At 36.6% G+C, this 17,397-nt stretch overlaps 2 protein-coding genes across 2 annotated transcripts in view; both read left to right on the top strand.

Annotated features, from left to right (window-relative positions):
- Positions 1–86: 86 nt before the first annotated feature.
- Positions 87–4,457, top strand: LOC138329759 (MAM and LDL-receptor class A domain-containing protein 1-like). The gene is made up of 10 exons (XM_069277048.1): positions 87–230; positions 813–1,010; positions 1,428–1,592; positions 1,763–1,897; positions 2,008–2,267; positions 2,549–2,636; positions 2,755–2,886; positions 2,993–3,133; positions 3,824–4,089; positions 4,359–4,457. The coding sequence occupies exons 1-10, from the start codon at positions 89–91 to the stop codon at positions 4,455–4,457; spliced, it is 1,626 nt and encodes a 541-aa protein (XP_069133149.1). The 5' UTR covers positions 87–88.
- A 220-nt stretch (positions 4,458–4,677) lies between these two features.
- The window catches only part of LOC138329562 (MAM and LDL-receptor class A domain-containing protein 2-like), a 112,874-nt gene continuing 100,154 nt past the window's right edge, over positions 4,678–17,397 (top strand). The window contains exons 1-22 of the mRNA XM_069276637.1: positions 4,678–4,799; positions 5,001–5,260; positions 5,383–5,473; positions 5,577–5,977; positions 6,172–6,334; positions 7,228–7,368; positions 7,462–7,721; positions 8,128–8,212; positions 8,705–8,860; positions 9,749–9,900; positions 10,129–10,245; positions 10,368–10,458; positions 10,662–10,802; positions 11,018–11,274; positions 12,248–12,332; positions 12,623–12,703; positions 13,387–13,524; positions 14,214–14,485; positions 15,204–15,291; positions 15,480–15,641; positions 16,156–16,356; positions 16,518–16,679. Of these exons, the coding sequence (XP_069132738.1) occupies positions 5,009–5,260; positions 5,383–5,473; positions 5,577–5,977; positions 6,172–6,334; positions 7,228–7,368; positions 7,462–7,721; positions 8,128–8,212; positions 8,705–8,860; positions 9,749–9,900; positions 10,129–10,245; positions 10,368–10,458; positions 10,662–10,802; positions 11,018–11,274; positions 12,248–12,332; positions 12,623–12,703; positions 13,387–13,524; positions 14,214–14,485; positions 15,204–15,291; positions 15,480–15,641; positions 16,156–16,356; positions 16,518–16,679 (3,496 nt within the window). The 5' untranslated portion in view covers positions 4,678–4,799; positions 5,001–5,008. The remainder of the gene's footprint in view (positions 4,800–5,000; positions 5,261–5,382; positions 5,474–5,576; positions 5,978–6,171; positions 6,335–7,227; positions 7,369–7,461; positions 7,722–8,127; positions 8,213–8,704; positions 8,861–9,748; positions 9,901–10,128; positions 10,246–10,367; positions 10,459–10,661; positions 10,803–11,017; positions 11,275–12,247; positions 12,333–12,622; positions 12,704–13,386; positions 13,525–14,213; positions 14,486–15,203; positions 15,292–15,479; positions 15,642–16,155; positions 16,357–16,517; positions 16,680–17,397) is intronic.

Below are 17,397 nucleotides of genomic sequence, written 5' to 3'. Positions count from 1 at the left end.
ACACAGTGTTTTAAAGCTTATTTGATTAAAAACAATATCATTTTATTAAAGACCATGGCGAAATGCATTTGTTTTGACAGGCTCTATGATGACGTGTAATTTTGAAACCACAACTATTTGTGGATTCAAACAAAGTCATGCTGACCAGTTTGATTGGACGAGGGGTAGTGGCTCGACAGGCACAAGCGGGACTGGGCCATCAAATGACCACACGTATGGAACATCTAGAGGTAAGTAATAGAGACTATTCCGATATGAAAAACAACAGCTTGACACTATTTGCAAACATAATTTTAGACTTTGACATCAATCATGTTTCAAGTTTTGCTTTGAAAGATAATGACACTTTGTTGCTAAATGGTAAATAATCTATATACTATGTACTGAGTTGTCCATATATTGATAACTGTATTTATTGTTCATTTTTGGAACTTATAATGCCTATATATTAAGTTTTCAAATACATGAACATACTTATCTAAGAATTAGTGTAAGTTATAAGCTTCAAAGCTCCATTTATACCACAGTCAATGAAATGGTGAAACAATGAAAATACGATATCTGTACCACCACCATCCGTATTGTATTATTGTTCTGTCTGACAGATTTCATATAAAACCATATGTAAAAACCACAATAGACAGACTGTTGGCTGCAGCTCTTTTTAAGTCACCGATACTTTCACATATCTTCACCTGTAACATGTGGATTTACATATGTGTTCTATCTTCACATACAATATGTATACATTTACTCGGTCTACGTTTTTAGTTTTTAATCTAAAATATTTTAACGGTCATATTATCTTTTAGGACATTATATGTACACTGAGGCATCTGGACGACAACCAGGAAATAAAGCTCGCCTGATTAGTCCCATCTATCAAAATCCCACAACACCGGTGTGTCTCAAGTTCTGGTACCACATGTTTGGCGCTAATACTGGCCAGGCCCTAAATGTATATAAAATGGCTCGGGGAGTCCTAGGAAGCCCAATATGGACCAAGTCAGGTAACTACCACACTCAGGTCCTCAGTGTATTTACACAGGCTCAAAGAGCTCTAGGAAGTCCTATATGGACCAAGTCAGATAATTACCACACTCAGGTCCTCAATGTTTTACTCAGACTCAAAGAGCTCTAGGAAGTCCAATATGGACCAAGTCAGGTAACTTCCACACTCAGGTCCTCAATGTTTTACCCAGACTCAAAGAGCTCTGGGAAGTCCAATATGGACAAAGTCAGGTAATTAAATTACCCCACTCAGGTCCTCAATGTATTTACACAGACTCAAAAAAGTCAAATATTGAAGCCAAATAACTGCCATGCTACCTTAAGATAATTGCCTACACTGTATAACATGTATAATGAATAACCCAGTGTGAGGTAAATTTCTCTTATTGAGTAATATTTGTATTTTCCTGATTCAGGTTCCAGTGGTAACCAGTGGTTAGTTGCATCTGTCAACATTCCAGTTGCTAGTCAATCCAACTCTCCGTACCAAATTGTGTTTGAAGGCATCAGAGGAAGCAGTTATCGGGGGGATATCGCGATTGATGACTTCTCCATCTCAAGTGGAGCCTGTCTTTCAGAAGGTTAGGAAAAATGAAAATATGTCATGGTTTAACAGCATTAAATTCTTTCTTTTAGTTATTTACCTCTCACTTTTGTCTATATCTTTGACTATTTAATAAATTGTCTTTATATCTTATACTAATGCTTGTAACATTCTGAATGATTTCTTACATTCTTATGCCTTTTACAGGTGCTTGTAACTTTGACGGGGGTTTCTGTACCTGGACTAATGCCAAGTCTGGGGATCAGTTTGACTGGACATTGGGGAGCAGTACAACCTCCAACTCCTTCATGACTGCATTTCCTGACCACACTGGTGGTAACGGTAAGTATTCGGAATGGTTGTACACAATGCCTTACAGTGGTATGTAAAGAATGGATCAACACACTTGGATTATGAAACGTCCGTGTAAAATGTAAGTTTGATTTGTTTAGGACAATATGCCTACCTTGAGTCCTCCAACCCAAACCATCCTGGATACGATGCCAAACTTGTGAGCGAGAGTCTTAGTGCACATACTCACAAGTGTATGTACTTCTGGTACAATGTCTACGGCAGTAACATTGGTACACTGCGAGTGTGGAGCAGCACCACCACATCTAACCCTAAACCATTGTGGGAGCTGTCCGGCAGTCAACAGAACCAGTGGTTCCAAGGCATTGTCCCTTTACAGGACCAGAATACTAGCTTTTCTGTAAGTCTATAACGTCAGTGATATCTGTTTACTTCATACATCTCCTGTCAGCCTGTTTACAGAACTAGAACACTAATATACTACCACAAAGATATTTTCCCTTTGTCAAATCCTTTATTCCATTTTAAATTCCTTTAAATTCTATTTCCCCTCAGCTTGAAAAGGAACATGCAGTCCTGATTAATTACGCCGTCTTCCTCGGGTTAAAATGTACATTCCAGAAATGATGCACACGTAGATGTTGATGATATGGTGTTATTATGATTTCATGTTGCTTGTAGGTGATATTTGAGGCAATAAGAGGTTCCAGTAATGTTGGACATATAGCTGTTGATGATGTGACTTTCGATAATGCTCAGGCCTGCCAGCGTAAGTAATCACAGAATTTTATCATGAAGAAGTTACAATGAGGCAAAGGTATAACTCCTTCTGCAATGACCTAATATTTATTTTTCGTCAGATTATGTTTTATATTAAATCTTTGTAGTTACGCCAAGGCTGGCTATACCAACGGTCACCCAAGCACCAGCAACTAATACAGCCTCAAGTCAGACCACACCCACCTCAACTTTGTCAACAAAATCAACAACTCGCCCATTGTCTACAGCGAAACCAACAGGTATGTGTTTTTCTAGTATATGCTATTTTAAAGGATATCAGGCACTAGCAATTCTTGATTTACATATAACCTGTAACCTCTCCTCTCCTTGTGTATATTTTGACAGGAGGCAGTAACTTTTCCTGTGACTTTACCTATGACCTTTGTGGATGGACACAGGACCAATCAGACCAGTTAGACTGGACCAGACAACGTGGTCGTACAACTTCTGCCGGTACTGGACCAAACTCGGATCATACCACTGGCAGTAAGTGGTGCAAATTTATATTTCAATACATTTGCCGGAATTCAATTTTACACTACCTCTGTCTGTAGGAATTACAATAGAACTGTAGAATTCTGTAGAATTTCAATGAGTCTTAGCACCGATTTGGGGTAACATGTGCAGATGTATATACAGGTGTTCGTTTGCCGAAAGTTATCATGGCAGCAAAGTCAGTATACAGGTATAAAGTTAATTCCAGACGACTCAATTATCATAACATTTCATAGCAGTAATGAGACCATATGTAGCTGTACATTTTGGTTTGATTTTGCTGAACATTTGGTTGCCATGGTAATCAGATCACTATATATAAAATAACCAATAACTTGTTAGCTATTAGATCAATTTTGATCAATTGTCGTAACATATGAATGTATAAAATTTGACTCCTCACAAGCTTTATCAAAATTTACCATGTAAACAAAGGAGAAGCACATTCTGTTGGCATGATCTCAATTAAAGGGTAGTAGCGGCTTACAGTTAAGAAAATTACATTGTTGCCCAAATTTTCAATAAGAAGTTGTAATGCACAGTTTCGGAATTTGTGTGGAATTAGCTATGGGAAGTTATTCTTACTCTGTACTCTGCTAGGTTTTATCAAGTCCCCTGTAACATTGATATAGGTTTTATAATAGTGGACCAATGTAATACCGTGTGTCACTCTGTCGTCAGGTGGGTACTATATCTACACGGAGGTATCAGGAAAAGCTCAAGGCAATAAAGCACGTTTGGTCAGTCCAGTCACCCAGATGACCAGTGGCCAGCAGAAGTGTGTGACGTTTTGGTACACCATGTATGGGGCACAGGTTGGCAGTCTGAATATTTATGCGACCACCAACATTAGGTCCTTAGGACAACCGGTGTGGAAGAGAACAGGAAACCAAGGAAGTGCATGGCGCAGAAGTCAATTCACGCTGACAGGGACAGGCGCTTTACAGGCGAGTCTTTCTCACTGTCACTGTCTGCCAGTTCAATTGATAGGTCAAAGAGATGTCAAAAACAGAGAAACACTTATTTTAAGTGTCATTATTGGGAAATGCAACCAACAAAATATTTTTGATGTATCATGTTGTTGGTGTCTTATGGTGACCATGTGATAATATGAGTGTGCTGAAGGTCTGTTCAAGTGACCCTGTGATGATATAAGTGTGTCTTTAGTGTCTTAAAGTGACCTTGTGATGATATAAGTGTGTGATTTTTGTGACAGGTCGTACTTGAGGCGTCACGTGGTACCGGTTACCAAGGAGATATAGCTGTAGATGATATCAGCTTAACTGCAGGGCCATGTTCTGGTACGTGTAACTGATATTGAAACATATAGTGATTTCTGTCTGTATCTTAAAGACTATACTTTATTAATGAAATTGCTATTCAATTTTACTCAAATGAAATAAGATGTAAGATATGTCTAAGATTTGATTTTTAGTGGATAAATACTTTTACGTACGCGTTTACTATATCACATTTTCAGGACAAACAAACTCAACGAGTAACAATATTGGACTTTTGTCGTGTGATTTTGAGTCTAGCACTATATGTGGTTACACCCAAGATAAATCAGATAACTTTGACTGGACAAGGAACCACGGCAAAACTGGGTCGGCAAACACTGGACCTTTCAGTGACCACACATCAGGCACAACGTCTGGTAAGATTTTATTATTCATTGGGGATATTCCCCTTCACGTTTCGTGTTAATGAGTTTGGGGTTCTTGCCCTTCATGGTTAGAATGCGATTTGAAGGAATTTGTTGTGCTTACATTAAAGGAATGACATTAATATTTCAGTCCGAATTGGACAGTCGCAGTGGATTGTTTGTACTGATTGTTCTGTCCTTTTTTATGTACAGGAAACTATATGTACATAGAGACCTCACGACCACAAACGCCCAATCAGAAAGCTCGTCTCATGTCGCCTGTAACCTCCTATACTACTGGACCAGCATGTGTGTCGTTTTGGTACCATATGTATGGTAGGAACATAGGAGCCTTAAACCTGTACTCAAAGGTGGGATCCACATTGGGTCAACCGATCTGGACACGGCACGGTAACCAAGGCAACCAGTGGAGCACGGGGCAAGTTACTGTCACATCATCACAAGCTTTCCAGGTAAGTTCAATACTCTTCATCAAATAAGAGTTGTTTTCTCATGCAGATTGCTCTGTGTTGGTTGTATATTTGATTAAATTGAATTATTTAAATTTGTATCTCAATGAGTTGTGTTGTTGTAGATTGTCTTTGAAGGGATTGTAGGAAATGGGTATGCTGGAGACATTGCTATAGATGATGTCCATGTCACTGTAGGATCATGTGGAGGCGCTGGTAAGTCATATTCTTTATTCTTGAAGGCATTTTTTCCTTAAATGATGTGTTTCGACAAAGATTTTAAATCAACAGAAATTGATTAAATTGTTTTGTATTTTAGGTGCTTGCAGTTTTGACAAAGGCAATTTTTGCTCATGGTCTAACCTCAAGACCGACGATTTTGATTGGTCCATCCGGCAAGGTCGCACTCCCAGTGGTCAAACAGGTCCAACTTATGACCACACCCTAAACAACAGGTCAGGAAGATACATTTACATTGAGACCAGCAGTCCGCGCTCACCAGGCCAGAAGGCCCAACTACAGAGTGAGTCACTTCCTGCCACTGGACACGGAACACAGTGTTTTCAGTTCTGGTACCATATGTTCGGCTCCAACATGGGAACTCTGAACATGTATCTGGTACAAAACTCGTCTATAAGCCTGATGTGGTCACTTACTGGTAACCAAGGAAACAGTTGGCATGCTGCCCAGTTTTCTGTTACTACTTCACAAAGCTACAGGGTAAGTGTCCTGTAGAGGGTGAAAAATGCTGTTTTTAAGTATAAATAACTTTTCCTGTGTATTTTAGTCGGTTAAACTTTTTATGGCTCTGCAAGCCAAATCTCTGAGTTGATCAGGAGTGATTTTTTGTATAAACTTTCTCTGACATAAGATTTAGTAAGTGCAAATGAAAGTTTCAATTGTTTTCCCTGTAGATTCTGATTGAGGCTGTTGTGAAGGGAAGGATAACTGGAGACGCTGCCTTGGACGACCTAAAATTCACAAGTGGCTTGTGTGGCTTGGCACCAGCTAAAGCTGCCCCTCCCAACCTGACCACACCCCCTACTACTCCTCCCACCACTCCAGCTACTACACACAGTAAGTACTATCCAACCCAAAAAAAGATGTTAACATATACCTTTGTACTACCAAGGGTGGTCGAGTGGTGTGGTGGTTTAGCCGCTCGCCTATCATCTATCCGGCCGAGGTTCGATAGCTGGCACATGAATGAAAAGATCAAAGGTTTTCTGTGGACATTCTGGTTTCCTCCCACTATAAGACTTATCGTGCACTTACATTCGAGTCACCAAAATATATTTGTATAAGTTATATAACTTTTTTTGCAATCAATGTAAAATAACTAAAGGTTACAGTTTTTTATGTAGTGTAGTACCATGCAATGTTACAGTGATTAAAAAATCGTGTGAGCAACCTGTTGGCATGTACTTATGCATGGAAATAAGACATATAACTATGAGTTCAGTAATTTAAAAGTCCACAACTCTAAAAAGAGGAATTTGTTCAGATTCATATCTTAAGATTTAAAAGATTTTTCTCTACCTTGAGGTAGGAATGAGAAATTTCTACCCAAGGAGGACATTCGCTATTTTGATGTTGTCATGTATATCCTACGAGGCTAGAGATTTCCCTGCCTTACTCACTTTTTATTTACGTAGCAGTACCAATTTTTGTTGCTTTTTTAAAAATTAAAAACAAAATAATTTGAACTATTTAGTCAAATAAATATTAAAATTGTCTCAAAACCAGGGTTAACATAATATAAATATGACCGCAAGCAAACTTCCAACTACGATGATCATTAGGTCGAGTTCAGCACACGCATAAAACACGTACTCGAGGTTAAAGTTGCAGTTTGTCTTGCTCTTGTTACACAAAAACAGAAACATTTCACTCTCTTTGGAAGTGTATAATATCACTGCCCGATGGAATAGAAAGCGTATTGGACATATATTCTTAATTTCTTGATTTAGATCCGCCAGTCGCCGGCTGTGACTTTGAATCTGGGACTTGTGGCTGGACCCAGGCACATGATGACCAATTTGACTGGACACGACAGAGAGGACGCACATCATCTGCCAACACAGGACCAGTTAGCGACCACACTACTGGACGTACGTATGCTGTATTCCATGGTCACTATGATATACGTTTTGTTTTGCCCCATTTCATTTACCTTACAATAATAACATATTGTTCTATCACAGATGGATACTATATGTTTATCGAGACAAGTTCCCCACGGAAGAATGGCGACAAGGCGAGACTTATAAGCCCCCCAATCCAAGGAAATGGACCAATGTGTCTGAACTTTTGGTACCATATGTTCGGGGCTCACATCAATAGCCTCAGTGTGTATTTGATGCGTGGTAGCTCCCTCGGGACACCCGTCTGGACTAAACAAGGCACACAGGGCAATGCCTGGAAGCCGGCACAGGTCCCCGTCGCTGTCCAGGGAAATTTTTCAGTAAGTTACACCATATATGTGGACAAAGCAAATGCAGTGGGATAGCCTGGACGTCAATTCTCTGGAAAGCTGAAATATCTGGAAACTGATTGAAAAAATGACTAAGTAAACGAAATCCAACAGTTTGGGCTGGAAACGTTAATGCTCAGATTATTGGGGTTTCACTGTATTCCAATTTTAGAAAGGCACTAGTATGAACTCTGGTTCCGTAATTTTACATATTAAAAAACCAATGATATCATATTACCTCATAATCATAATCCTTATTATCAATACGGTGTGATAGATGGAGGAACTTGTAATGGACATAGTATGCATTTATCAATAAGATATTATCGGTATATATTATATCAATATGTACTTATTTACATATATATTACGTTTATGCAAGCTGTATGTGTTTTAGGTCGTTATGGAAGCTAGCAGAGGGGTCTCCTACCTCGGGGATATCGCTATTGATGACATTTCCCTTACAATAGGAAGCTGTTCAGGTAGATCACTTGCAATATAAATCCTTACTATTATTATATGGAAATTAAGATAAGTATTGCTTATCAATTCGTACTGACACATTCATTGACTACTATCATGATTATTACATCTATGATGTTGATTGATAATATATCATTGTCACAAAAGCGAACTGTAAATTATTTTGAAATATGATACACATATATACATAGTACTCTACGTACAGTTAGATCTCTACCTTTGAGGCTTTAAGAATGCTAAATCATGTAGTTTTGAGGATACAAACTTGTGTGACTATCCCAAGGATAATACTGATAATTTCATTATACTGTAGGCTATACAAATGCTAAATTATTTAATTTTGAGGATATAAACTTGTGTAGCTATACCTAGGATAATACTGATAATTTTATTATATTGTAGTCTCTACGAATGCTAAATTATGTAATTTTGAGGATACAAACTTGTGTGGCTATACCCAGGATAATACTGATAATTTTATTATATTGTAGGCTCTACGAATGCTAAATTATGTAATTTTGAGGATACAAACTTGTGTGGCTATACCCAGGATAATACTGATGACTTTGACTGGACCAGACAGAGTGGACGGACAGCCACTACTAATACAGGACCAACAGCAGATCATACTTTTGGGACATCTTATGGTCAGTTGCGGTCAGAAATATTTACATTTAGACAAAGTTCATAAGGCAATTAGACATAATGAACTCAATTTTGTCACATATGTGCACGGTTGTATCTGGTTGAATTGAACATGTATGTTATTAAATATAAAATATTTATTTTTGATATTCAAAATGTATTTTATTTCTTCTCATTTCTCACACTTAAAATAAATTGTGCTAATATTTCTTTTTCTTTTTTTCTTCATTTTTTTTCTTCAGTAATACATGTAAATAACGAAATATGTAAATATGGTGTTCCTTATGAGTAAATGTGTTGGTTTTTTTTTCTCGAATATTAGAATGAAACGGAATGAAAGTCTCACTTCTGACTATTTTATGTAAGAGTTGTTCCCCTTGATATATTTATAAACAGTTGTTGAAATTAATTCAAATTAACTTCATTGTATATAATTTTTTTTGAGTGGATGCGACGTATTATTGAAATGTATGCAAGCGCAAATTCTTAATACATCTGTAATTAGGTAAGAGAGAAGAGTGAGGTAAATTTCATCTAAATTATAACTAATATAAAAAACATAAGTCTGGAAATTGAATGATGGTCCTAGATATGCGAATGGGAAATATAATGTTATTTACATGAAATTTAAAACATTCATTGCTTAGAAATTCACATAATGACTTCAATGGCAGTCTCGGTGGTGTTGAGGAATAATATTGTACTTTTGCTTTTTAAGTGATAACATTAAGATATTTAATTTCAATTGAAATGAGAAACTGTCAATTTTTAGAATCCTTTGTTTTTTAGAAATAATTTAGCAACATTAATAGAATCCTCCAATATTCATAGCGGTGGCCGGTTTTGTAATAGGAAATAACAAATACTAAAACGTTTTCTTTTTTTAACAGGTCACTATATCTACATCGAATCTTCCAACCCACGCCGACCAAATAACAAAGCTAGAATTATCTCCCCATTGTACAGTGCAACCAACACTGCCCAGTGTGTACAGTTCTACTACCATATGTACGGTAGTCAGATAGGCTCTCTCAACCTCAAGGTACTTATGTCGTCACAAATTGTCTTTACTGTTGTTTTAACAGTTAGAAGGTTATACACTGTTGACCAATGCATCAGACACTCTGCTACAATACCTTCACCGAAAGGTGTTTTACCTGACCTGTTTTAGCTTTAATCTTTAAAATGATAAAATCTGTAGTATTATTCTTGTTTTTTTTCTGATGATTTTCCTTGTGGTTGATGATAACAAACATGTATTGTGTTTCAGTTGAAGGTTCAGAATGCTATTGGCAATGCTATTTGGACAAAGAATGGTAACCAAGGAAATCAATGGAATGTAGCCCAGGTGACTTTACAATCCAGTCGCCTATCGCTGCCATATCAGGTAAACTGATATATGTTAATTTAGCATTGCTTCTTATTGAGACTATGTAATCTTAATTTGGCATATTCACTGTAATTCGAAGAAACGGATATGAAATGAGACTGAAACATTTGCATTAACAGGTGGTGTTTGAAGGTGTGCGAGGAAGAGGATACCTAAGTGATATTGCCTTGGACGACATTCAAATCAGTAATGGTGCCTGTGTTTCACAAGGTTAGTCATTAATACATCTGCAATGCTTTCTATTTTTTGTTTTTGGCAAACTGTTATACAAATACCATTTTCCAGTTCTTTGTCTTCATTACAGTCATGGCTCACGATAGGAAGACCATTTTGACCACAGCAAATTGTTGTCACTGTTTCTTAGTATCGTTGTTTAGATTATGCTATTACTGTTGGTATCTATATTTCTGTAGGAGCGTGCACCTTTGAGAAAGGTCTGTGTACGTGGAGTAATGCCCACTCTGGCGATGACTTTGACTGGAGGCAGAAGGCCGGTTCTACAACCTCTCGTGGTACTGGACCATCAATAGATCATACTCTCGGCACATCAGCAGGTCAGAATGAAGTCGCAATAAACGCCAGTTCTCAGCGTAACTCAGTACTTTTATATGTTCAGTTAATAATCATAGTTATTTCCAACATTAAGTTTTGTAATTCAAATAATTTAAATTTGATGATTCAATATTGAGGAAAATTTGAAATAAAGGGAGAAATACATTGTACATCAGATTAAATAATAATGGAATTGAATGGTTTGGAATCTGTTTAGGTAAATACCTGTACTTAGAGGCATCAGCTCCACGGAAACAAGGGGATCGTACATGGTTACTAAGTCAGAACTTCAACCCTACAAATGCTGGCTGCTTCAGTTTCTGGTATAATATGAATGGTCACGATATTGGAACCCTGGCTGTGTACATTAGTTATATCAGTGGTGGAAACAAAACAATTTGGTCTCTAAGTGGCGACCATGGAAACAAGTGGATAAACGGCCAGGCACCATTAGTGTCGACAGCAGCCTACAAGGTACACCTTGTAACATATGTAGAACATAACAGTACATAGTTATACTCAATTATACGTCAATTATAAACAGTTCCCAGCATAACAATCCTGTTTTTTCACAGTGAATAATATTTTCCCAGCTTGAAAGGATTTATTTATATATGTATGGCATTGCAACAAACAAGCAGACCTGGTAGTTACGATGAAAACTTGAGAATTAATTATCATATGATTTTTGTTTGGTGTGGATATTTTAGTTTTTTTCTAAAACAACATTTTATTCATATTCATTTTATTTTTAAACAAACTTGCATCACTTTCTTTTCATTGCGACTGATTTATAAACGTTCGTTCTAAATAGATAATTGTTATAAATAATAATATAGTTTAGTATATAACATAATTATAAATAATTCGGATTTTTCAATAAGAAAAGAAATAGATAGCAGGGAGACAACTTACCATATGCATTGATTAGACTTATAAATGTGTTGCTAAGAAAATTGTATTTTGAAATAAGGTTGGATTTGACTCAAACGCAATCTCTGATTAATGTTAAATGTATGTAAAACTTTAATATGACTACTGCTTTAAATGTTTTGATATTTCTTAGAGTTATGATATCAACATTAATTTAATTTCAAATATAGCAAAACTGCTACAATGATAAGTTATCTATAGTACCTTCCGTACTTTTATTAATGAATGTTGTAGGGTACTGTTTTGAAGTACCTTCAGTACTTTGATCAACGACTGTATTTGAGTACCTTCAGTACTTTGATTAATAACTGCTTTGTAGTACTTACAGCACTTTGATTATTGGACAGTCCTGGCAGTACTGGTTACGTTTTCAGTTTTCTTTTGGTACTTGCAGACCTTCTTTACTTTCTTTAGTGTGCCTATCTTCCATTTTTTTGATTAGTTATCAATTAACTCACAGTTCTAGCTATATATGGATTGTTTTGTCAGTGCTATGATCTTTTATGTTCAACAGATTGTAATAGAGGGTATCAGAGGGAATGGAGTGGCGGGAGACATTGCTATAGACGACCTGCTTATTTCTAACACCTTGTGTGGTGGTGAGTATTATCTACCAATTAGCATGTTTACTTAAAACGAATACCATATTGATTTATATCGTAACATTATAACACCATATTCATCTATATTGTAACATAATAACACGATATATACATTTATTGTATGTTTTCGGGTTTTTGCTGTACTTTGATTGGCCGATATGCTTCTAAGAACTATTCATCAATTGCGATATCCACCCCAAAACTGTCGGCGAAAAGCACGCGAGATCGCCCCCTGTCCCACCGTTTCATACGCCGCTGTATAACTACAGTGTAATTTTTTGCTTCAGTGCTCCCGAGTGAGGCTCAACCTGCCAATCAGACTGGAACGATGCCACCGACTGGTTCTACCACCCCAGCCACTACACCAGGTCAGATCTACACGTCAACTTTAATATAGCAAATAAAACCTAACTCGATTATTTTCATCATTTTCCTCAAGTTCAATGAAAGGCAAATGCGTTCCAACTATACTGTCAACTTGTCATGCAAGTATGATTATTTTCATCAGATGAAAAAGACAAATTCAATTTTTATGGAGACGCCGATTGGATGGAAATTTCAAATTATATACTTGTGCTATGGACATCAATACTGTCTGTCCATCTCTCTCTGTCATTACTTTAGCCCTAAAATCATAATTATAACATTATATGGTCCTTCCGTCAGCTCAAGGATCCTAATTATAACATTATATGCACATATGGCCCTTACTACAGCACCAGGATCCTAATTGTAGCATGATAAACTTAAGTCCCAAGATCCTAATTATAACATTATATGGTCTTTACGTCAGCTCTATGATCTTAATTATAACATTATATGGTCCTTACATCAGCCCCAAGATCTTAATTATAACATTATATGGCCCTTACTTTAACTCTGGGAGATCCTAATTATAACATTATATGGTCTTTACTTCAGCCCCAGGATCCTAATTATAACATTACGATTATGGTCCTAACTTCAGCTTTAGAATCCTTATTATGTTAGCATATGGCCCTTGCTACAGCTCAAACATCCTAATTATATCATAATATGGTCCTTACTTCAGCTCCTGGATCCTTTGTGTGTAACTTTGATACTGGACCTTGTGGTTGGACTCAGGATAAAACAACTGACACATTTGATTGGTCGAGGAAATCTGGCTCCACCAATTCTGTGGGCACCGGTCCACGGTCAGATCACACAGGTTAGTGAAGAGATGTATAAACCAATGTTTTAATGATAACAGTCATGACATAACTGGCATATATCACCATGTCAGACGGCCATATAATAAGATACGCCTCTGTAACAAAACGAGTGTGACCTCATAGGTAATAATGACGTCATAATCAAAATTTGACTTTGCTACATTACGTTACATTCATTCCTGATTTTGCTATGAAATGGATTTTTTTGTCTATTTCCATAAATAATAGTAGTGTAAAATATTCTTACAGTTGTGGATACGTAATGTGACAATACATGTGAGATCCTTTATCTCTCAATATTACAACAGCAGTGTTGAACATTTGACAGTTTTAACATTATAACAATATTATTTAACATTTGACAGTATTAATACTATAACAATATTATTTAACATTTGACAGTATTAATACTATATCAGTATCATTTAACATTTGACAGTATTAATAATATAATTGTATTATTCAACCTTTGACAGTATGAATACTATAACAGTATTATTAACCATTTGACAGTATTAATATTATAACAATTTTATTCGACATATTACGGTATTAATACTATAACAGTATAATTTAAAATTTGATGTTATTAGTGTTATAACAATATTATTGAATATTTGACAGTATTGATATTATAACAATATTATTGGGTATTTTACAGTATTAACATTATAACATTTTACAGGCTCTGGATACTATTACTACATTGAGACGTCTCCGCCAAGACGTCGTGGCGACAAGGCTCGATTGATCAGTCCCACAGTTCCTGTGACAACTACCAATGTTCCACAATGTTTCACCTTCTGGTATAACATGTATGGTGACCACATCGGTAAACTCAATGTTTACATGAAGACTGGTGTCCATTATAGCTCTGTTGTCTTCAACCGTACAGGAACTCAGGGTCAGGCATGGAAACAGGCTAATGTCAACCTTGTGTCTTCTGTGCCATTCCAGGTATGGTGTTTTCTATAATGCTATTCCGGATTAGATGTAACAGTAGATTTCCCTAGAGCCCTAGTTGTTTATATTGAAGTTTGGGACTGATTGCTCAATAAGGTGGAATACATTGTCAGACATATAACATTCTTAGTGGACACCAAAATCCCTATGGAAACTCTTGCCACTGAAGTTATATAATTAGATGAGGCAAATTGTACCTTACATTTACATTGACACCTCAACATCTTGGTGTCTTTTAAAACAGACGCTAAGACACCTTTCATTGATTTTGAATCAAGAACATTAGGTCTAGAATGTGTTTAAAGTGATAACGCTTATTCAAGTTCATGGTCTAAATCATTAAATTCTACCACAAGCATTTTACGTTTGTGAGATCAGAACAGAAATGTGGCAAAGTACAGGCTATAGGTCAGTAGTTGTTTCTCTGTGTACACATGTATTTAAATCCATCCCCTAAATAGGGTTTATTCCGAATTGTCGGTTAAATGTAAATACAAAATTCAGCATTGTCTTATTACAGTTATAAAGTCAGCTCAACTTTATAACCGATGTTGGGTATCTTGTATGCGTATGCTAGGAGCTATGTTGGAGAAAGGAAATGAAACAGTTAACAACACACCAGACAAAAACATAACAACACACCAGACAAATTTGTAAGGATACAGTTTTCAGTTATCAATTTATTTGATAATTTTGTGTTTGGTGTTTTAAGGTTGTCCTAGAAGCCACCTATGGAAATGGTTACCGGGGCGACATTGCTGTAGATGATGTGTCAATTACAAATGCACCTTGTCAACAAGGTAATTCAGATGTCACATAGAACCTTTCGTACCTATATTGAGTTTACTAGCTTCTCTATTGAATGATTCAGTTCAGGATTATATTTTTATACATAATAATGATAAACAGATTACTTTTGTTCTCAAAATTTTAAAAGGACTTTTTCAACTTATTCTTCTAGTGTTGAGAATATGCTAACTTTCTTCAGGTCCAGGTTTGTCTGGTTTTATTGGCTGCAACTTTGAGAATGCAAATCTATGTGGCTATACACAAGACCAAACTGATAAGTTTGACTGGACAAGGAAGAGTGGGTCGACTGGTACTAGGGGCACGGGTCCATCCAACGACCACACATACGGTAGCTCAAGGGGTAAGTCAGAAAAAGTATAGTTTAAGCAGCTGAAAACTCTACTACACATGTGAGAGGTTCCTTTTGTCAAAAAACCTTTTGTACAAAGCAGTCATCACTTATGAAATATCAGATAGATAACACATGCTTGAAATAGCAATAATGTGCGTTCACCCATATCATTCTATTTTTTCGCTTTCAATTATTTGTGTACCGCTGTCATCTTATAGGTCGCGTTCCAAGTTATAACATCATGACGTTCGTTCTCGGGGATTTTCCAATCATTCTGTATCGAGAAATCGATTATAACCCAAAAACCCTTACACAATCGACCATTTAAAACAAATGATAGATAGCTATACAATACCAGTAGAGAATTGACGTTATACACTAATATGGAAAACACTGTAGGAAGTGTGTATTTGTAAATCGTGATTTCTTTTTGTACATGTACCAAGGTACACCTCATATGTATAGGAAAGTCCCCCAATAAATAACGAATGTATCTATCTAACAATGCTATTCTGTTTTGTAGGCCACTACATGTATACAGAGGCTTCTGCTCCTCGACGACAGGGTGATGTAGCACGCTTTATATCTGCTCTAGAGCCTGCCACTGGCCAGAACAGCATCTGTATTGAATTCTGGTATCACATGTATGGAAGGCAGACCGGAACTCTGAGTTTGTACCTCCGCCACGGAAACAGTAATGGTAACCCGGTCTGGACCAAACAAGGTAAGTGTTCTGGATAAGTTTATCAGTTTGTTTATAATATCATGGAAAGTTGCATAAAAGAGTTTCTAGTTATCATTTTTTGTGTTTAAAGACTGTCTCAATACAACGTCTTATTTTGGAATCTGAAGCTTTCATTATAGGTCGATAATGATTGGTTGTAGGTGACCAAGGTAACCGCTGGGTAAAAGCCACTTATGGTGTGCCTCCTAATACCCCCGCTTATAATCTGGTGTTTGAGGCTACACGCGGATCTGGTTACGTTGGGGATATTGCAATCGACGATGTTTCTGCAAAGAATGGTGCCTGCTCATCATCTACATTAGGTATGTATCCTCCTTGTCTCCTTCCAGCTTAATGCCTTGTAGGGGTAATCCTCTCTTCATTCAACACAAACTTTTCTATTGTCTATTCATGTTACCATTTTTGTGTCGCCTGCAACGCAAGGGCGACACCTAGGTATTATGTCGGCGTCGGCGTCGGTGTCGGCGTCGTAGGCGTCCGGGAAATGGTGTCCGTGCGATAACTTAATTATTTATTGTTCGATTTCAACCAAATTTGGTATATAGCTTTATATCAATGTGAGCTCAGATGATTTCGATAATGGTTAAATTTCGTCAATATTTGAAAGAGTTACGGGACTTTAATATTGTCAAAACAGAGAAATCCGCGGTTTCCGCTCGATAATTTAAATATTTATCTTTCAATTTCAATCAAACTTTCTAAATTGTTTTATATCAATGAGATCACGGATGGGTTCAATAATGGTCAAAATCCGTCTATATTTGCAAGAGTTACGGGACTTTAAAATCCTCAAAACAGTAAAATCCGTGGTTTTCGCTCGTATTTTAGTATTTATTGTCTGATTTCGACAAAATTTGGTATGTTGCTTTATATCATTAAGATCTTAGATTGGTTCGATAGTTCTCAAAATTAATTTATATTAGCAGGAGTTACAAGACTTTAAAATCGTTGAAAGATGGTTCTCGTTTGACAACTTTAGTATATATTGGCCGATTGAAACCAAATCTGGTATATGGCTTT

Source organism: Argopecten irradians, chromosome 8, assembly GCF_041381155.1.
Source record: "Argopecten irradians isolate NY chromosome 8, Ai_NY, whole genome shotgun sequence".
NCBI lineage: Eukaryota > Metazoa > Mollusca > Bivalvia > Pectinida > Pectinidae > Argopecten > Argopecten irradians.
The sequence above is the reverse complement of the archived record's forward strand: the minus strand, read 5'-3'. Positions and strand labels throughout refer to the sequence as shown.

What these genes read in the sequence shown, in the direction of transcription:
- LOC138329759 (XM_069277048.1), top strand. Translation starts at nt 89, where the DNA reads ATGACGTGTAATTTTGAAACCACAACTATTTGTGGATTCAAACAAAGT. An exon ending in CCCAATATGGACCAAGTCAG is followed by an intron (nt 1,011 to 1,427) that starts GTAACTACCACA and finishes TTCCTGATTCAG; the next exon opens with GTTCCAGTGGTAACCAGTGG. An exon ending in CAGGGACAGGCGCTTTACAG is followed by an intron (nt 4,090 to 4,358) that starts GCGAGTCTTTCT and finishes TTTTTGTGACAG; the next exon opens with GTCGTACTTGAGGCGTCACG.